Below are 21,995 nucleotides of genomic sequence, written 5' to 3' on the forward strand. Positions count from 1 at the left end.
TCTTTTAAAAATAAAGCTACTTGAGTAAAAAATGTAAATTGATTTACAGAAAAATAGTAAGTAAATAGCAGTACAGGTGGAACAATAATACAATGAAGATTGTGAAGGTGTATTCAAATACTGACGTTTAGGAAACACTGAAACACCACAATATTCAAATACGTGTTGGAGAAATTACAAACTTGTTAGTGATCATGCAACCTCACAGGCATAGACTTCTTAAATGATACCTGATATGCCGGGGGCAAAACTGAAAATAAAAATAAGAAAGGAATCATTTGGTCTTAAAAATTCACTGTAAGATTTCCTTAATGAGAAACTCCCCTAACACATTTAAAACATGGTCAATTTACATATTTTTACTTAGAACTTTAAATATATTGAGTAAAGTGCATCTGTATTTAGGTATTTTTTTTTCATGGAACTTAAAGTATTATGCTCCAAGATGTCTCATATCAACACATTCCCTTCTTCTGAATAGGCCTGCATCCAGCTTATTTATTACACTACCATTACTTTTTGCCTTTGACTGTAATAATGTGGTCACAATGGATTTCACAGGAACATTATAGTGTAACTAGTTAACTGGAAGTCAAGGAAGTGCTATAGGAAAAGAGTGTTTTTCTTTCAGTCATTAACATTCTCAAGTTTCCATCTTGGCTTTGCCTCTTCTTAGCTGTGTGTCCTTAGGCAAATTTCTTAACCTTTCTGAGCTCTGGCTTATTCCTATGTCCAACTGAGCTATCAACTATTCTGCAGGGTGGTTGTGAGGATTAAATGAAAAAAAAATACATAATGCACTAGGTATTAGTTCTTTTCCTGTTTCGTTTCTTAACAGATGAATACTTGTGCAGCATCCCTTTCTCACCTGCACCTTATAGAAAACCTGGCTTATATTTTCCCTAACACTGGAAAATCAAACATTGATCTATCCAAAGCACATCTGTTGAGAAATGAAGAACATACCCAAAATGGAAAAGGAAAAGCCACATGAAATCTAATTTTGGGCTTTCAGAAAAGAAGGAAAGGTGGCTTTCTTTTTCCACAAAAAACCCAGCCCTAATGTTTAAGGGCAAGATTAGGTAAACACTGGCACTTGTTTCTCTACCTGAGTAAAACAAAACTCTGCAGGCTGCACTATGTAATGACAGGAGCAGTCTCTAAGCACCAGAATTCAAGTGCAATAAAGTGTATTACAATTCTTGTGAAAAAACCTATCCTATCAAGTATGGCTACAGAAAAGACAATGACTCTGGAACCAGAAAGGGAAGTAGGGGACGGGGGACAGCAGATGAGGGGTGGGAAATGTGAGTGGTGGGGAGGGTTATAATGTCATGGTGAAAAAGGCTGAAAAAGGAATAAATGCCAGGAAAAGCTCTTCCATATAGAGGTGCGGTGGTGAGGGAATGAGATAAGTGCTATAGGTCCAATTAAAAATCAAAACAGAGGAAATGAAAGATTCCAAGTTACTGATCCAATGGCCTAAAATAACTAACATAAAATGAAAATCTCTGGATTACAAACTAGCCAAGATCCTGTCAAAAAGAAAAAGTTGCTGAGAAAAAGAGTTGGGAAATTCTCGAGCCAAGAATTCTACAGGGTAAGAGATAAAGGATGTGTATGGCAGAAGTTGGGAAATGATGGCACAGTGGGTATGGAGCCCCTATTACTACATTTCTGAGAACATCAGCACCTGATTTCTGCCTATAGCTAACGAGCCAGAACTGATACAACAGGGTACCAAAAAGTAAAGCAGATGTCATCAAAGCTAATTGCACACAAGAATTCTTTCGGTATAGTTCATCCTGACTGACAATTTTAACAATATCTTAAGCCTTGACCCAGATGAAATCTGAGTAATTTGTATACGCAGCAGGTAATTAATAGTTTCTAGGTTTTAACAAGACGTTGCATAATTCTTGGAAAAAGAGCCTGGTGTCTTTGGAGACACACTGATGAGAAGCCTTTTCTATTGAGCATTTCCAAAAAGTTCACCAATCAGTGTAGCAGCATTTAAATGACCCTGTATTCAAAGAAGAAAATTTAACAACATCAGTGATAGAATGAAAAAGGCAGTAGCAAAGAGGATCGAGACAGGAAGTCTAGTGGCAGCTGGACATGTTTGTAGAAATTGAGTAAAGGTTTTAAAAGAGAGCCACACAGGCTGTAAGTGCTGCAGCTCCAAAGCCAGATACACGCATAGCTAACAAATGCACCTGCCTTTTAGGGAAAATCTCAGGTGTCTGTCTTAGAACTCTTCTGGGAAATAAATGATGAGGTCTTAATGATAAAATCCTAAGAGATTCTGGATGCTCTGCTGAGCATAAAAGCTTCAACTTTCTGAGAGATTACAAATATCTAGCATGGAAAAACCAAAAAGCTACAACTGCACATATAACTGAATTACTGAATGTTAGGCCTAGAGAAACCTTAGAAACCCTCTTATCCAATCCCTCATAATTGTTGCAGAGCTAGTAGCGGAGCAGAGGTCAGAACCTAAAGCTCCTGACTTCCAAACCCAAAAACACTTTCCACTCCTCCAGATGACTGAATCATCAGCAAAACTGACTCTTTCAACATATAAGCATATTTGATAGTTTAAGATAATGGAATAATCAGATAGCTGAAAAAATTCATCATTTATCAACCATGCCTAGGGATTTTCTTAAAAACCATGTTTTTATTCTCCACCATGGGCCACTCTGGAGAAGAGTCTCTTACCTGAATTTTGTTGCCGAGAGGCTGTACTTTGGGCTGAGTCAGACTTAAACTGATTTATAGGTGATCATTTAGTAACAACATGCAAAATAGCTTACAGTTAAACAGAACTGCTCAGTCTGGTTTATCTGTTTTCTCTACCTAATATGTAGATATGACAACATACAACAATACTAAATAGAAAGCTTTGCTTGCAAAATTGGACTCTTGTAACAAATTCTTTTATTAAAAGAATGCCCCCCATTTATCTGAGTTATATAATCTTATATCAAAATTATTTATGGAAAATATCTTTAAGTAATAATCTCATAATGTGCAAATATTCGCCAATATTTTTAAAATAGAGATTAAGGCCATAACCAGGATGCTCAATATGAACTTACATTTTATTATATATCAAAATTTTTTTCCTTCTAAATAAACTATTTTTCAGAGCAATTGTAGATGCACAGCAAACTGAGCAGAAAGTACATAGTTCCCATTTACCCCCTGCTCTTACATATATGCACATTCTCTTCTACTACCAATAGGCCAGCCCCAGAATGATATATTTGTTACAATTGATAAACCAATATTGACACATCATTATCACTCAAAGCCCATAGTTTACATTACGGTTCACTCTTGGTGTTGTACAATTCTATGGAATTTGACAAATGTATAATGACATATTATATACTGATTTTTTTTTTACTCCATAGTTTTGCCTTTTTCAGGATGTCATATAGTTGGAATCGTATAGTAAATAGCCTTTTCAGATTGGCTTCTTTCACTTAGTAATATTTATTTAAGGTTCCTCCACATATTTTTGTGGCTTGATAGCTCATTTCTTTTTAGCACTGAATAATATTCCATTGTCTGAATACCATATCACTTACGTGTGGAATCTAAAATATGACACAAAGGAACTTATCTATGAAACAAACAGACACACAGACATAGAGAACAAATTTGTTGTTGCCAAGGGGGAGGGGAGTGAGGGAGGGAGGGATTGGGAGTTTGGGATTAGCAGATGCAAACTATTATAATATAGAATGGATAAACAACAAGGTCCTACTGTATAGCACAAGGGACTATATTCAATATCCTGTGATAAACCATACTAGAAAAGAATATGAAAAAGAATACATACCTTCCCTGGTGGCGCAGTGGTTGAGAGTCCGCCTCCCAATGTAGGGGACACGGCTTCGTGCCCCGGTCCGGGAAGATCCCACATGCCGCGGAGCAGTTGGGCCTGTGAGCCATGGCCGCTGGGCCTGCGCGTCAGGAGCCTGTGCTCCACAACGGGAGAGGCCACAACAGTGAGAGACCCGCATACTGCAAAAAAAAAAAAAAAGAATACATACCTGAATCATTTTGCTGTTCAGTAGAAATTAACACAACATTGTAAATCAACTATACTTCAATAAAATAAATTTAAAAAAATATTCCATTGTCGGGATGTACCACAGTTTACTTATCTATTCACCTAGCAAAGGACATCTTGATTGCTTCCAAGTTTTGGCAGTTATGAATAAAGCTGCTATAAACAGCCATGGGCAAGGTTTTTGTGTGGACATAAGATTTCAACTAACTCAGATATTAAATACCAAGGTGTGCAATTGCTGGATCACACAGTAAGTGTATGTATAGTTTTGTAAGAAACTACCAAACTCTTTCTAAAGTGGCCATACCATTTTTGCATTCTCACCAGCAATGAATGAGAGTTCCTGTTGCTACACATCCACACCAGCATTTGGTGTTGTCAGTGTTCTGGATTTTGGGCATTCTAATAGGTGTGTAGTGGTATCTCGTTGTTTTAATTTGCATTTCCCTGTGGACATATGATGTGGAGCATCTTTTCAAATACTTATCTGCCATCTGTATATCTTTTTTGGTGAGGTGTTTGTTCAGGTCTTTGCCCTATTTTAAAATCAAGTTGTTTGTCTTATTGTTGAGTTTTAAGAGTTCTTTGTATATTTTGGAAAACAGTACTTTATCAAATATTTTCTCCCAGTCTGTGGCTTGTCTTCTTGTTCTCTTGACAGTCTTTCACCAGAAGTTTTTAATTTTAATGAAGTCCAGCTTATCAATGATTTCTTTCTTGATTCATGCTTTTGATATTGAATCTGTCATCAGCAACCAAAGGTAATCTAGATTTTCTCCTATGTTGTCTTCTAGGAGTTTTGTAGTTTTTTGTTTTGCATTTAAGTCTGTGATCCATTTCAAATTAATTTTTTGAAGGGTGTGAGGCCTGTGTCTAGTTTAATTTTTTTGCACTTGACTGTCCAGTTGTTCCAGCACCACTCACTAAAAAGACTTTTCTCCATGCTCCCATTGTTCCTTTGTCAAAGATCAGTTAACCACATTTGTGTGCATCTATTTCTGGGCTTTCTATTCTGTTCTATTGATCTGTTTGTATTCTTTTGCCAGTGCCACACTGATATTGACTTCATTACTGCAGCTGTACAGTAAGTCTTGAAAACAGGTAGCGTCCGTCTTCCCATTTTGTTCTTCTTCATTAACATTGTGTTGACTTTCTGAGTCTTTTGCTTCCTTACAATCAGTTTGTTGATATCCACAAAAGAACTTGATGGGATTTTGATTGGGATTTTTTTTTTTTTCCTGCATTGGGTCTTTGTTGCTGCGCGCAGACCTTCTCTAGTTGCAGCAAGCAGGGGTTACTCTTTGTTGCACACCATGGGCTTCTCATTCAGTGGCTTCTCTTGTTGCAGAACACGGGCTCTAGGGCATGCAGACTTCAGTAGTAGTGGCGCACAGGCTCAGTAGTTGTGGCTCGTGGGCTCTAGGGTGTGGGCTGAGTAGTCGTGGCACACGGGCTTAGTTGCTCTGCGGTATGTGGCATCTTCTCGGAACAGGGATCAAACTGTGTCCCCTGCATTGGCAGGCGGATTCTTAACAACTGTGCCACCAGGGAAGTCCGGGATTTGAATTGAATCTATAGAGATCAAGTTGAGAAGAATTGACATCTTGATAATATTGTCTTCCTATCCATGGACATGGAATCTCTTATTTAGTTCTTTCATCAGTTTTGTAGTTTTCCTCATATACATTTTGTACGTATTTTGTTAGACTTACACATATTTCATTTGGGGGGGTACTTATGTAAATGGCAATTGTGTTTTAATTTCACTTGTTCATTGTTATTATGTAGGGTAGCAATTGACTTTTGTATCTTAACCTTCTATCCTGCCACCTTGCTATAGTCAAATCACTTATTAGTACCAGGTTTTTTTTTTAACTCTTTTGGATTTTCTTCATAGACAATCATGTCATCTGTAAACAATGATAGTCTTAACTTTTCTTTCCCAATCTGTGTACCTTTTATTTTGTCTTATTGCATTAGCTACGATTTACAGTATGATGTTGAAAAGGAGTGGTGAGTGGTGAGAAAGAACATCCTTGTCTTGCTCTCCTCTATTCCTAGTCTACTGAGAGTTTTCGTTGTGAATGGGTGTTGGATTTTGTCAAATGCTCTTTCTGCATCTATTGATAAGATCACATCATTTTTCTTCTTGAGTGTGTTGATGTGATAGATTTCATTAATTTTCAAATGTTCAAACTGCCTTGCATACCTGGAATAAATTTCACTTCGTTGTAGTTGAACTTATGTCTTTTAATACTAACAATAAAATCAATAATTTTAGGTTAGATTTTGGGGTTTAAAAAAAGTGCTTTTCACTAACCAAAAAATGCATTAATGGCTCCTAAAATCTCATCCTTATGAAATTAATGTAATTTAGTTCAAAAAGTTCTTAGAACAAACACTCCTTCATGCATTTTAAATCCCTCAGTTTATCAAAATGATATCTGTATACTTTCAGAGACCCATCTAAGTATCCATACATTCTCTCTCCCTCCCTCTCTCTCTACACACCCACAGCCACACACAGATAATTTACTACCAGTGTTTTATGATTAGACTGCTATAAAACAATAGTCTTACAACAGGGTACAAATAGTCTTTGCATCTTCAAGTTCATCATACAGCAAAAGAGGGAGGGGAGAAAAGTTAGGAGACATAGATACACTGGTAGGTGTTTCAAAAATTATTTTTATTGTTACATTTCAAAGAGGACATAGGAAGAAAAAAGCCAGTTATCCAATAACTGCTATACGTTTCAGAGGGAGGCAACTGGAACTCCAGTGCTAGTTCAAAGCTGTACACACTACAGCTCAAACAGCTGCCTCTCAACCTGACTGGAGATGCTGACAAATATGTGTATGTCATCAATCCAGGGAGGCTTGGGTCTAAAAGAAAATTTCTTTATTGCAAGTGTCCAAGTCCTTAGGATTCATCCTTAAAGATACTAGAAGAAGATGAGAAAGACCACACACCAAGACTATGTTTATTCATTAGAGTAAACTAGCGAATGGCCAGTTTGTTCTAGGATGCATTGCATCAGACATCACAGTACATGAAGAAAATCTGCATCTTGTGAAGAGCCACCAGGCATTTCAGATCCAATTTACCATGAAGTACAGCCACAGGCCAACCAGATGTCCAGATAACATAGTCAGTGCAAAATTCAAATAGGTAAGTCAGGGCTTTGATGAGGCTGGCAGACTGCAAAATATAAATGAAACTTGAAAATAAAAGGCAAAGTCTATTTACAACAGATTGTTTAGTAAAGTGACTTGAGAAAAGTCATGTTAAGCACTTCCCACGTATCCCTCCCCTACTCTGCCAAAAACAAAAACAAAAACAGAAAACACCACACAAAAACCACCCTTGAAAATTATCTTGAAAACCAAATTAAAACTGTGTGGTAAAAAAGAGAGTGCTTTTTCCAGGTAAAGGACTTCAAGATAATTTACAGGCAGACATATTTTTATTAGTAAAAGTCACAAATAAGAAAAGGCTAACGTTGTTTGAGGCATGTGCTTTAAAAAAATGCCTCCATTAATACATTAACAAGAAAAGAAAATACCAAGCATGTTTTTGTTTCCAGTTTTGAACTTTCCAGCAAGAGTTAGTGAAATCAACAGGGCATTAAAACAAAACCCAGGAAAACTCAGTCAATTTTCTCCCATTGTCTGCCTCATTTCTTTCTAGTCACCTTGAATTCGATTCCCAATTAGCTGAGGACAACATGACGGTCAAAGACGGATTTTCGCTGCTCTTGAACTTGAAGCTTCCAACGCTGCTGGGCATACTCTACCTTATTCAGCACATTGGCTCGACTGCGGGAGCGGGCCAGCACATCGTGGGCATTTGCAAAAGGCTGGTGATCCTGAAAGTCCAGGAATGGAGAACATCAGACGGTATGGTCCGTGTAAAACACACACACACAATAGCAGTTATCCAGCCACGGAGATAGGAGCAGCTGGCCTTTTCAAACAGACCATCTAATTTGGCCAAGCACTCTTAGGCACTCAACTGCCAGAAGCAGGATGAACTCAACTACAGAAATAGTTGGTTCAAGTAAAATAAGCGATGAGGAGGTATTTGTGCAAAGTTCCCATGAGTCACCATTTCCAAAGACATTCCCTTAAGAAGTAGGGATCAAGACAAAGACAGTGGTCATTTATATTAAAGAGAAGCCCGTCTTGATGAGTGGTGGAAAGAAAATCTATTTTGCATGTTAATATCTATATGTTACAGATACAGAAAGTAGGGCTTTTCCTTGTTTTATTTGATACTATATAGCTAATCTGTGGCTGAGGAAACTCTTATCTTTTAATTTCCTGACTCCCATTATATTAGAATTGTTACTTGCCAGCTTGGGGCCACATTCATCCTGGGAGATGAGTTGACTGGATCCTATCTTGGTTGGTTTCCATCTCTTCTTATGCCCTCAACACCTACATTTCCCCCCTTCCCCAATCTGTAATGAACAGAGACATAGCTCAAGTGCTACAATTACCCTCTAGTGCTAAGGACAGTAAGGAATTATTACTTCAGCGTTTCTATTTGGTAAAGACGTGAATCTTTCATTGCTGAGCACACAGTAGCTTCCATGTTAGCTGCCGCATTAGGAAAGAGGCCATTGAAGGGTCACCCAGGTATCTGTGTAGAAAACGAACCTGTCCTGGTCAAAGTAAACCAACGTAAACCAATGCCACTGATGTTTGTAGTCATTACACAGGAAACCACCAGGCTAATCTATCTATGAATGAGATATAAACACAGCTGCCTAAATGACAAAAGGCATTCAGTATTAATTTATTGCTTTTGTTTGCCTTTTCCTTGATCTCTTTTTCCTGAACCTGGGTTAGCAAAGCTCCTAAATGTTCCAACATAGGATACAAGTCACAAGTCAGACCTCTTAACCTTTGCCTCTCGGAAAGAAACAATATTGTTTCGCATGTTTGCAAAAGCTCTATTATATACCCAGGGCAGGAGTCAGCGTGTCTATGGAAAGCTATACATAACTGCATAACTATATATATAAAACTGTAACTAAACAGTGTTTTAACACCTGGTCTTCTTTTTAGAGCAAGATATTTATATAATGTCGACATTTCAAAGACATCAAAGAGTTTTCTGTAAAGAATTTATCCCTGCCTTCTTTACCAAAATTGCTTCAACTTTTCACTTAATTTAGGTAATATCTTGTGCAAACCCCATTCTTTTTTTAACCTTACAAATGAAAATAATAAAAACAATTCCGCAAAGTTCAAATGTTTCAAAGATGTAAGAAAGAACGTTAGGAAAGAGGAAGGCGCCTAATGTTGTTGGATTACTTTATTTCCCATGAGGAAATAAACCGATCCAAGGTCATCTAACAGATGAGCACAAGCACAGGTCTTACCTCCCCTAAACTTGACTTGGTGTCACATCTTCTTAACACACTGATTTTGTTCAGGTAGATTAAAATGACACTATCCGAATGTGGTGCTTCAGTGAACTTGTATATAAAACATTATTACCATTGGTTTGTTTTGACATTAACAAGACTGGGAAGAAGGATGTACTTTACCAGCAGAGTGCTTCTCAATTTCATAGTCCTGTTATCTACTCTTCAAGGTAGGGGGAGAGACATCTTCTTAAGGAACAAATTTAAAGGACTAAACAAACAGTTAATCCTTCTGGCCTATTCTCCATCCATCAGAACAAGACTGAACTAGCTGCTCATAGTCATGGATGCCGGGAGAATGCAAATAGAGATTTACTCTTTATATATGTTTGCACTTTTTACAGCTGATAAAATTACAGTAAGTACAAAACATGTTTTAATGTAATGCTTTGATCATAGCAATGATGTGTCGTGGATATATAACACAGTAAATATTGTGGCTCCTTGCACTGAGCTTCTGAACTACTTGTGCTGACTCTCACTTGATTCAATGTGCTCTACACCCGACAAAAATAGACAAACTTAAAACGGAATTTAACAAAAGCACGTTTAAAGGCACATAAAGAGTGAAGAACTATCATCTTGGATTAGCAACAATTGTAGGAATTTAAATTGAACTTCTTTTTGAACAGAGTTGTTACCATAAATTCATACCAGTGTTTAGAAAACCTCTCTCTGCCCAGAATCAATTTAACAGATATCACAAGTCAGCCAGGCCTCTCAAGACAATGTTCTCATATGATCGACATGCTCGCAGAATCAATTACTGGTGAACAAAATGCCTACTAAGCACATGGTCCCATCAAATGCCTTTCCTACCTGTTTTTATCTACACATTCGTGCATCCATTTCTTTTATGTTCTGTGTGTATTACATTAATATTGTCTACCCCTAAAATCAGGAACCAGATATTTAATGCTATAAGGGATGTAGTTTAAGTCAGAGTTTCTGTCTCTGTGTCTATAATGAAATGGTTTACGTGGCCTTTGATACATAACGTTTTCATGTTAGTAGTTCTCAACTGGGGGTGATTTTGACCCCCAGGAACATTTGGCAACGTATGTGGACATATTTGATTGTCATGATTGGGATGAGGCTTCTAGTGGGCAGAGGTCAGGGATGCTATTAGATATCATGCAGTGAACAGGACAGCCCCCTACAAAAAGCAATCATCTGACCCAAAATGTCAATGGGAAATGTTGTATGTGAATGAAAATTAACACGGGAACAGTATTTGAGACTCTAATCCTTCCTGATATGGAAAAGTTACTTGTTATGTGTTGGTTGAATTACTAAAGGAAGCAAGGGGAAAAGAGGCAAAGAGAGGTATTTCTATGAAAGTTCTTCACAAAACAAAAATGAAATCTTGCTCAAATTAAGTTGAGTATTCAATATCGATATTCATGAGACAAGCAGGCTCTGTAATTATAACTTAAGCCATTCATTCGGGATCCCCTTTCTCATCTTTTACCAGTGGGTCCACAAGCCATTCCAGAGTAAAAGGACTTTTGACTGTGATTGGCAAGGCTTTATCCTGGCTTTGGCTTTTGGAATTGATTCTTGAAACTCTACTAAATTTTATTCACTTTAAGAAACATAGTTCAATATAGTAATCCAAAATAAAAAGTAATTTCTAAAGAATATTATATATGTAATAATGAAATAGTGGAAAATTTGGAAACAAACCCAAACAGGATAATGACAAAACAAACAATATAATTCTCTAAGCCATACTGAATAACAAATTTGCGGCCTGTGTCAGTTTCTCAAAGGTTCTGAGTGAAGTAATATTAATTATATATACAAATATGAGTGTGTTTTAAAGATAGGAAGAGAATCAGGAGTGATGGTTTTATTTTTCTCTAGAGTTAAAGATCAGATTTTTTTAAAGGAGGAGGAAAAGAGGAAATATAAAACATCAGCAGGTTATCAAGCTGTACTTCATTAAGTAAAGAACATTATGGTTTTCTTGCTTCCCTTCACTAAAGCCTCTTTGCCTTTTAAAATATTTGGTGATGTTGACAGGAAAGGTGTTCAGGCAGTAGCCTAGGAAGAAGACTATCTCCAATGCTTTTCTCAATGTAAACAGGAAAAGGCAATGAAAATTGTGCCCTTGGTAGTGAAAGGCAAAGCCTTGTACAGCACACTCACCAAGGATCATCGGTCTAACCACCATATTTATGGCTTTACAGAGCAATTTCCTCATAAATAGACATACACTAATATTAGAACTGTCTTTAGGTTCTCTGGTGGAGGATCTGCTCCAGATAGGGACATCTATTATGTAACTACTCTTTACATGCACTTTATATCAGATGATGACAGAGACTGGCCTTGAACAGCCAGGGCATGCTAAGAACTTACCCCAACATCTTCATCGCTCTGTATCAATTGTGAATGTCCAAACAGGCGTCTCTTCAGTATGGGCTCAACCAGAGTAAGATATACCATGTACAGAAGCAGAAGGCCCAAAATGGAGAGATAAATTATAATGGTAACCTAAAGGGAATTGAAAATAAGTTATATCTCTGTTCAAGCCAAGAAATCTGAATTTTGTATAATAATGTTAAAGCCCTAGTGAAGACTGATCTATCTGTCAAGCATATAGGATTTCCATACAAATCGATTCCAACATAAGAAATAAACTCAACTCTTCACCAAAGTATTATTTATAGAAAAAAAGGAAAGAAAGCATTTTGCCTTTGGGATCTTTTCACGAGTCTTCAAATTCCATCTTCACCTACTGCTAATCATTTGCACCACTGCTAGCACAGCAGTTCTCTTTTTTCACCTGAATACAGTGTCCTAGATTGAACAGCACTGCAGTCAAGACCACTTTCTGTTAGGATCTCTAACAGAAAATGTAATTCAGATGAATTTCAACAGCATACTGCTTTAGATCAATTTAGATATACAAAAATACATTTTAGGCACATGATTTTCTTGAGATCTTAATTTGTGTGGTGTCAAGCAGTACAGTGTGACACCTCCCACTAGAATGGCTACAGTTAAAGACAGTCAATACCAAACATTAGCGAGGATGTACAGAAACTGAACCCTCATATGTTACTGGTGAGAATGTAAAATGGTACAACTACTTTAGAATACAACCTGGAAGTCTCTTAAAAAATTAAATATAGGGCTTCCCTGGTGGCGCAGTGGTTGAGAGTCCGCCTGCCGATGCAGGGGACACGGGTTCGTGCCCCGGTCTGGGAAGATCCCACATGCTGCAGAGCTGCTGGGCCTGTGAGCCATGGCCGCTGAGCCTGTGCGTCCGGAGCCTGTGCTCCGCAACGGGAGAGGCCACAGCAGTGAGAGGCCCGTGTACCACACACACACAAAAAAAAAAAAAAAAAAAAAAAAAATTAAATATAAACTTACCTCTCTTAGGAATCTACCAGAGAGAAAGGAAAACATACACCCACAGAAAGACATGTACGCAGATATTGATGACAGCATTATTCATAAGAGTAAAAATTTGGAAATAAATGTCCATCAACTGATGAATGGATAAACAAAATGTGGTATGTTCATGTAATAGAATGCTATTCAGTAATAAGAAGGAATTAAGTACTGATACATGCTACAACATGAAGAGACCTCAAAAACATTATGCTGTGTGAAAGAAACCAGTCACAGAAGACCACATATTTTATGATTCCATTTATATGAAATGTCCAGATCTGTAGACACACAAAGCAGAATAGTGATTGTCTAGGGCTGGGGGTAGGAATGGAATTAACTATAAATGGTTATGAGGGATCTTTTTGGGGTGATGGGAATGTTCTAAGACTGGATTTAATTTTTTTAATTTTTTTTTAGAAAGTTATCAGGGCCAATACCCAAAGTATTTATTTATTTTTATTTTTTGGCTGCGGGGCATGTGGGATCTTAGTTCCCCATCCAGGGATTGAACCCGTGCCCCCTGCATTGGAAGTGCGGAGTCTTAACCACTGGACCACCAGGGAAGTCCCCAAAACTGGATTTTAAAAATTGGTTTTAAATTTGCTAAAATTTATAAAATTGTACACTTATATGGGCTTCTCTGGTTGCGCAGTGGTTGAGAGTCTGCCTGCCGCTGTAGGGTACACAGGTTCATGCCCCGGTCCGGGAAGATCCCACATGCCGCGGAGCGGCTGGGCCCGTGAGCCATGGCCGCTGAGCCTGCGCGTCCGGAGCCTGTGCTCCGCAAGGGGAGAGGCCACAACAGTGAGAGGGCCATGTACTGCAAAAAAAAAAAAAAAAAAAAAAAAAAAAAAATTGTACACTTATAATGAGTGACATTTGGGGTATGGAAAAAATACATTAAAATTTTGTTAAAAAATAGAAAAGTACAGTGATGGTTTCTCTATGGGACAGTACCCTGCTGGAGCAGGAGCTCTCCACAGGGTCAATCACAGCAGGGATCTTTGTAACTGGCATAGCTGACCACCCTAGATTCCCTTGAGGCTTTTTTTTTTTTTTGCAACAAGAATGGGGACCTCCATATAAAAAAATTGGGGAGAAGAACTATTAGCCACCATAATAAAGTAATTGAACCCATTAGAGGTCCATATTGTGATGAGACTGATCTACATTCCACTTCCTATAAAAGATAAACAAAGGAAATCTTAAAATCCAGAAGTGATGTTTTCTAGGATAGAGTAGTCACTCTATATATAACTTTTTCTAAGGGTTGAGGGGGCAGGAAGAAGAAGGTCTAATCATCCTGCTTTCTCACTAATCTTTGGCATACGTTGCCCGCAGTGAAGCTGGAATGTGTTTCTGGGAAATGCTAATTATACTCAGGGCTTTTTTTGTGCCATTTCACATATCACATCTATCTAAGGTATCCTAATTAATGCACAAGGCATCTCAACGAGGCAGGTGGAGAGCAGGCCCCTTGCTCCTTTTAGGGTGCGGGCTGGGGATGAGAAAGGAGGGGGTAAGAGGGTGCTGGGGAACAGGATGGAAGAGCAATAGTTTAGGTAACTAAATAGAATTCAAGTGTCCAAAATTTTCTTTCTTGTCTAGATACCACCAAAAACTGTTCCAGAAGCAGAAAAGATGGATTATTGTTTTTTCACCTTGATCGTAACAGAACTTCTCTCCTCATATTTGCATTCACAGCGTAGACAGTATGCTTCTACATCAGGCCCCCGCACAGGCATGGGGTCCACAACATGAAGGCAATCGCTGAAAAAACAAAGATAAAATACTGCCTAAACCTAGCTGGATTTTCTACTTGCACTGATCAAACCTTTCCTGAAATCAGGAATAATCACTGAACTTTCCCAATGAAAGAATGAATATAAGGAACAAATAATCAGCAAGGGAAGGGAAATCATTTCCTCTCTCAACCTTAGCGATTTGGTAAGCTTTAACAGTCTAAGAAACCATAAAGACACATATGTAGCAGCTATTTTCAAAAGTGCTATTTATAGTTAAAATGCACCTGAAAAATCCCAAATGGGACTGAAAACTACTTAGCAGATCAAGTCATATTTAGACTTGTTCATTTAGCAAGTAAAACTGCTTTAAATGATTTAAAGTGACCTGGAGCATTATTCAAATATGAGATTACCTCTTTCATGAATTAACTAATATCATCTAAACTGCCACAGTGTGGTATATGAATGGCTAATCACACCTAACAGTTGGTAAATTATGAAACTCTGAAAGCTGAACACCAGAGTAAGAAACAGTTACTTTTCTTAATGAGCAAAAGTCTATTTAAAAAGCATGGAGAAGTAGGATTAGGACAACAAAAATATTTTAAAGTGAAAACACTACCTGGCAACGGTACCTAAAAATAATAAAAGGCTGAATGTTTTTGTGGTTGGAGGTTTATTTTCTCCCCATTTTCCAGGTCACTTATTTATGGCTTATGAAAAAGCAAGCCTATCCAAAAAATCTTTTTCCCAGAAATCTGTCAATTCTAGGAAATAATTAAATTCTTACTCTCCCCAGCTATTAAGAGCCCACTACCCTGATCACCTTCAGCAAAGGCAGGCAAAGCTTTGCTGTCCTCCTGCTGGCTGCTGGGCAGTTTCCCTCCCTCTTGTGCTCTCTCCCTTAGGCATGTCTGGCTGCTTCAAGAACTCTACCACAGCATCCTGTCTCACTCCACCCACCTTCTTGAGGGCATCCAATGCTCCAAGCTGATTCCTTCACTTTGCCCTATCAGAACGTACTTTTTTGTGTTCTGTTCCCTCTGAGCTGTGGCATAAGAAAGAAAACCCAGGGGCTTCCCTGGTGGCGCAGTGGTTAAGAATCTGCCTGCTAATGCAGGGGACACGGGTTCGAGCCCTGGTCTGGGAGGATTCCACATGCTGCGGAGCGACTAGGCCCGTGAGCCACAAGTACTAAGCCTGCGCATCTGGAGCCTGTGCTCCCCAACGAGAGAGGCCGCGATAGTGAGAGGCCCGCACACTGCGATGAAGAGTGGCCTGCACTTGCCACAACTAGAGAAAGCCCTCACATGGAAACGAAGACCCAACATAGCAAAAATAAATAAATAAATTTTAAAAAAAACAACCAAAAAAACAAAAAAAAGCTACAAAAGACAGTTAAAAAAAAAAAAAGAAAAGAAAACCCAAAATGGCAGAAATGATAAAAGTTCAGTCAGTTTTCCTTAACAGGTAATTTAATTTTAACAAAGGTAGTAATGATATAATAAGTCCCAACTGGCAGAATTTCAAATAAGAGTAAGGTCCCACAATTCACACCATACAAGTGTGTGATATTTGTTCCAAATGTACAGAAGACCAGGAACGTATCCAGCTGGATGCAGGCATAAAATAGGCAGAGGAAGCTAAATCCCACTGCAGGGGTATCTAGCTCAGAATCATAGAGGTCATCCAGCCCAGCACTCTCGGAGAGGTCACCTGTACAGGTCACAGAGTAAAGTAATAGCTAAAGGGACCAGAATCCAGGGCTCCTGCCTCCTAGGACAGCCCCCCTGTATCTCTCTGAACCTCAGGAAAATGAGACTTATCTCCTACTTAGTTTTCTATTTCAGCTTCAGAAGCCTTAGCAACAATACTTAAGAATTACTTGGGAATCTAAGTGTTGAGTATTGAGTGTTTCTTTGGAAGTACAAATACAGTTTAATAACAAGGAGATTTTGAGTGCTGTGCAGGATGGGAGAGGAAGTAGGAAGGTTGGTTCTGACTGGCCACTCACTGTGAACACAGAACCCAGATACAGAACACAACCACTTCAGAAACTAGGCGACACCTCCCCCTAGTGCCAAAAGGAGGACATTATCAGCTTCAAATCACACCTCGAACATAAACCAGAGAACTCAAATTTTTCTTAAGTTAGACAGTATAGGTCAATGAAGAATTAAAGCTAACAACTGGACAAAATGGAGAGGCCAGGCTTCCAATATCTTATCTGACCCTATATATAAAAATATATATAGGGTCAGATAAGATATTGGAAGCCCGGAAAGCCATAACATCTTGCTTAGTCATAACTTGCCTACCCTTCTAAAGCCAGTTAAAAAACTTTCAGTGACATCTGTGAACCTATCCCTAGTAAAAGACTAAGCTGCAGGAAGGAAGCAAGGGAGAGAGGGAAGAAAAATTCCAAAGCAAGCCTTGTTTTCAACTGTTTATTTTCAAAGCTCCCTATTTTCACCAATAACCAGGGATAAATGATATACGGTTCTCTGTGAACCTGGAAAAACAAAAAGTCAGTGAAAAGATTAGTGCTAAACACTTGAATAGTGAGTTCATTTGCCACTCAAGTAACAGGCATCACATTCTATTACTGATAATAGAATAAACTGATTGTAAGTGCTCAATATATTTGGAAAATTTATAGGAATAACTTAAATTTGAGTTTTCTTTTCATATAAAGTAACTTGCTGATATAAAACCTAGAAAAATAGCTAAATCACTTTGTAGTATGAGACAATTTAAAGTAGAACACAAAAGCTCACAAGAAGTTCTCAAGAATACACTTACCAAATGTCGGATTGAACCTAAATGCACATCATGGGAAGAACAGACAATGACATCAGAAAAGCTAAACATGCTCAAAGGCTGCCTTTTCTTATTCAAAGTCAGCTTGGAATATTGTAACAGAATGAATTTAATTCTGCTTTCAAACGTTCGGGGCTATTTAGCTGTGAAATCGGGCACATGTGAAAGTACGGAACATTTGGAGCTATTTTTCTTCTAGGCCTATCCTGGCAATCTTCCATTACAAACCATAAAATGTCCCAGTCCAGGGTAAGGAGCCCACTTATGCTGCTACAAAGCAACTGCTTCCCAATCATTTTATGGCACATGTAGAAAAAGCTATTATTTGTAAGGTCCACTGGGATAAATAGAGAAGGCTGCTGGTGGCTAGCTAGTCAGGATCCCAGTCATCACAGGCCTGCCTGATTATATGCCAAGGGCTGAAGGGATCAATGACTTGGCACACCTATAACCTATTAATAGCACACCAATTGGTACACTCTGATATTCATGGCTCATTCCCGTTCCTTCCTGAGCCTTTTGACACTTTTAAACATAGTCTCCTATACCTGACAATATATCATCCAAACCTACAAATTGTAAAAACTCTGACCCAGATAAATGAGGCTTGCTTACCTTCCACTGAGAAGCAAGAGGGAGGACCAAAATTTAAGGGGACACAGAAGGGTAGCTATGGGTAGTCTGGGTGCCACAAACTCAGCCCCATCCCAATGTAAAAGCCTCCCTGCCTGGGGATTTTGGCTACATTCCTTTGGGCCTACATCATGCACTCAGGGCCTTACTCTCACTTTTTCAAATAGAAAGGGAATTCAACACTTTTGCTTAAAGAGAAAACAATACATTGGAAGAATATCCAGGGCTAACAGTGACAACCAAAGAAAGAAATTTGACAGGTAATTCAGTAATCCAGAATACTTACCAGTCTTTTTGGGATATGTTCTTATTATAAATACGCCCAGAATTATCTTTATAGGGAGGACAGATACATTTACATCGGACATCCTCAGAATTCTATAACCAAAATAGAAACTTGTTGACAGTTTATCATCAATATTTTTAAAAACTGCAACTTACACATTTTGCTAAGCATCCCCTGCCAAGTATTCTAAAACCATTCATTTAAAATTTTAAATAACTTTGAGATATACACGTTTTTTAAAGCCATTGGTAATGCTAATGAATGAGTATATACTACATAAAATTATTTTGAAATAACATCTACTATCTGTGACTTGTTAATCACATTTTTGTGTCACATGACAATCAAATTGTGCTAATGTTATCACCATCTACCTGCCAGTAGAAAGACGAGGTAGACAGACAGCTGTGCCTGCAGATAAAAATGCTGATTACAGAAGGATGGGGAAATATCAAACTAAAAATTACTCACAAAACAAATCACAATTCTTCTCCTCACCATCCTTCCACCCTTTGGTAGAAAGGTATTGATATGGATAAAATGGGTTGGGCCAGAGTCCTATAGAAGGGATGAAGTTTTGGAGGCGCTCAGCTACAATTAGAAAGGAAGTACTGGGTTGGCCAAAAAGTTCGTTCGGTTTGTGAACACGTTCGATAAAGTTCTCTGTGGAAATGAAGCATGTGTCTTTTATTTTTACTTTAAACCGAACGAACTTTTTGGCCAACCCAATACATAAGGGAAGTATTGTCGTGTAGCTGAGATCAGTTTGGTCTACCCTTCCCAGGAAACTTTGCTTCTAATCCCTGAGAGACAGAGAGGACAACTACTGATAAAGCAAGTTTCAAGAAGTGGAGGAAGGGGTGGCTAAATTTATGAATAGAGGGAGTAGGAGATGCTTCCCCAGCAAAGGGGAATCTAATCTGAGAAGGCAGCGGCTCATTAGTCTCCAGAGGACCGGGTCCAAAGCTCCTATATATGGTGGTATATCTGGCAGAGTTGGTAATTCATTTACTCATTGAGCAACTACTTAGTGAGCATTTGTCCTGTGCCAGAACTGGTGTGCAATGAGGTGGATTCAGATAAGCGTGAGACATGGTTCCTGCCCATAATTAGGACATGCCCAAGTAAAGGAGACTGACAAGTACATGGTTACAATATACCACTTAGAGTGATGACAGAAGATATGCAGAGGGTGCCAGCAGTGTTTTGAAAGTCAGGAGACTTGCTGCTGTCCCTGCTTCTGGAGGGAAGTAGGGAAGATTTCAAAAAGAACCCTTGACCTAAACAACAAGGATCTACTGTATAGCACAGGGAACTATACTCAATATCTTGTAATAACCTATAACGGAAAAGAATCTGAATTACTTTGCTGTACACTTGAAACTAACATAGCATTAAAAATTAACTACATGCTTCAATAAAAAAAAAGAACCCCTGACTAAACCCCCCCTGATCTGTATACTTGTCACCCATCTTTCCCAGCCCCTATATTTAAAGGTATTATAGAGTAAAGCTCCAATTTAAAAAAGAAAAATGTCATTCTGTTTTCCCATCACATTAATGTGCAGGCCATCTGTTTTCCCTAGTAATGAGCTAGCTCATCAAGGACAGGTCTGGAGGGTATGGGCACGAAGGGGACTAGATAGCAGCATGAGGGGGACCAGAAGGGCCAAGAAATGGAGCAGGGGAGAAGGCCACAACCTCGTCTCTCCTGTAGTTTGGATCCTCCCTTACCCACTAAAGTATCAAGAAGAGAGAAGGCAAGAAAGGGGCCAGGAGGTCCTGGAGGGAGTCAGGTGAGGATATGAGGCCGGTGAGAGAGACTCCTGTAGGTCGTATTGAGAAGGAAGGCTGCCAGGAGAAGCAAGTTCCCACAGTGGGAAGGGAATCTGTTCAGGGATGAGTTGAGAGGAGTTAGTTCCTAAGAGGGAAGACAGCTGTGAGATGCGGGTTTCCTATCATTTTGGCCTGGGGAATTGGGGCAGTGGTCTGTGAAGCCGGTGGAGGGCGGCGGTGGACTGTCAGAGCTCAAGCGTATAAAGTTAGTTAAAGGCTCTTAGAGTTGGAAAGGCTGTCAAGTTTGGGGGCGGGGGGTACTGTCGGGGCTGAGAAGGGAAATTCAAGGAGGCGGAGATGCTGTCCCGACTCTGGGCGCCGTCAGGGCCGGGTGGGGCTGGGGCGGGGTGTCAGCTCCGTGGGTGCGAGGGGTGCGGACGGGGACCGTCAGACAGCTGGAGCAGGAGGGCTGGACTGCTCCCTGGCTGTCGGGAGGGTTCCGGGTGGTAGTTGGCCAGGGCTGTGAAGCTAGGGGTCGGCCTGTCAGGGCTGGGAGAGGACTTGGGCGGGACGCAGGTGGACAAGGCCGGAGGCAGGGGAGGAGCTCCGGTCTGGGGCGAGCGCGGGGCGGGACTCACCTTGGCGGCGTCCGACAGCTGCACTAGCAGCAGCACCGAGAGCGCCAGGCAGGACAGGCTGAGCATGGAGCCGAGACGAAGGAAGCCGGCCCACAGGGTCGCCATCGCTGCCAGGCCCAGCAGTCCCCACAGCCGGAGCCCCCGAGACCTGCTCTCGGTCGGGCTCCGGCTCGGGCTCCGGCTCCTCCGCCCGCACTTCCGTCTGGGCTCTCGCGTCACGGGCCGCGCCGGGTCAGCTACGAAAAGCATTCGCCCCGGAAACGGTTCCCGGTGCGAAGGTCGGGAGGCTGCGCGGTGCCCCAGAAGCAAAGGCGGCCTCTCGGGGGTGCAGCGTGGGTCCGGCGGAGCTTCGAGGTGATAGGCCATCTTTCCCCAGCACCGAGGCTGCGGCGCTGTGGACCGCCAGTGCACTAGCAGGTCCTCCCGCCCAGGGAGACGCCCCCCCCCCCCCCGCCCCCAGCAAGCCCGGGCTGTCAGCGGGGCGTGGGGGGGGGGGGCGTGGGGGGCGTGGCCCGAGCGACCCCTGCGAGGACGGAGCAGTTAGCTGCCGGACCCAGAGTGAGCCTAATAAGCCCCCGGAATTGCTGAGAGGCGGCCCGTCCCGGCCGGCGCCGGCGGGGCGGGTGCGAGGCGTGAGGACCGGTATGGGCCTGGCCGAGCCATCGCTTCCCGGGATGCCCACCCCCAGTCAGAGAGTCAAGAGGTCCTCTCTGGCACTTCGGGTACTGACCTGCGGCCCACTCGCCTCCCGGACCCCACTCCCCGCGAAGTTGCTAACAGTCTGTGAGCTGCCTTCTTGGGTGTGGCCTCCGTTTGGGGCTCCCCGCTTGCCTCCCACTGGCGGTCTGACCGCCTAAGCCCAGCCTGCCGCCAGGAACTGGGAAACAGCGGAGGGGCTGGGCTGGGCCGGGCCAGGCCAGGCTCCGGAAGGTGTGGAGTTGGCGAGAGAACCGCCCTAGTAGCCTCCTCCGTCCAGGATTCCAGAAGGTGGGGGATCGCGGCGCTACAATCCTATTCAGGGTGGCGGGTCCCCTAAGTCAGAAGCCGGGGAGCGCTGACCCATCCTTCCCAGAGCGGGTCATCCTGAAGGGTAATTTAGGAGAACCTTGGAGATGGCACAGTGTCTCCAATTAAAATATTTTTCAGTTAGTAGAGACAGTGGGGTTGTAGTGGA

At 40.8% G+C, this 21,995-nt stretch overlaps 1 protein-coding gene across 1 annotated transcript; it reads right to left on the reverse strand.

The window, feature by feature from the left end:
- Positions 1-6,752: 6,752 nt before the first annotated feature.
- LOC132493477 (transmembrane protein 9B) lies at positions 6,753-21,760 on the reverse strand. Its single transcript, XM_060104052.1, has 7 exons — positions 21,552-21,760; positions 20,822-21,344; positions 18,408-18,499; positions 14,585-14,693; positions 11,883-12,017; positions 7,779-7,952; positions 6,753-7,285 (listed from the first exon to the last, which is right to left on the reverse strand). The coding sequence occupies exons 2-6, from the start codon at positions 21,185-21,187 to the stop codon at positions 7,797-7,799; spliced, it is 858 nt and encodes a 285-aa protein (XP_059960035.1). The 5' UTR covers positions 21,188-21,344; positions 21,552-21,760; the 3' UTR covers positions 6,753-7,285; positions 7,779-7,796.
- Positions 21,761-21,995: the final 235 nt, after the last annotated feature.

Source organism: Mesoplodon densirostris, chromosome 7 (genome assembly GCF_025265405.1).
Source record: "Mesoplodon densirostris isolate mMesDen1 chromosome 7, mMesDen1 primary haplotype, whole genome shotgun sequence".
Taxonomy (NCBI): Eukaryota; Metazoa; Chordata; class Mammalia; order Artiodactyla; family Ziphiidae; genus Mesoplodon; species Mesoplodon densirostris.

Excerpts from the sequence above, each read along its gene's own strand:
- LOC132493477 (XM_060104052.1), bottom strand. The coding sequence starts at position 21,187 with ATGGCCTATCACCTCGAAGCTCCGCCGGACCCACGCTGCACCCCCGAG. Across the intron at positions 18,500-20,821 it reads AGCTGTCGGACGCCGCCAAG|AATTCTGAGGATGTCCGATG; the intron begins GTGAGTCCCGCC and ends TTTTGGTTATAG. Across the intron at positions 12,018-14,584 it reads GAAGTTCTGTTACGATCAAG|GTTACCATTATAATTTATCT; the intron begins GTGAAAAAACAA and ends AATTCCCTTTAG.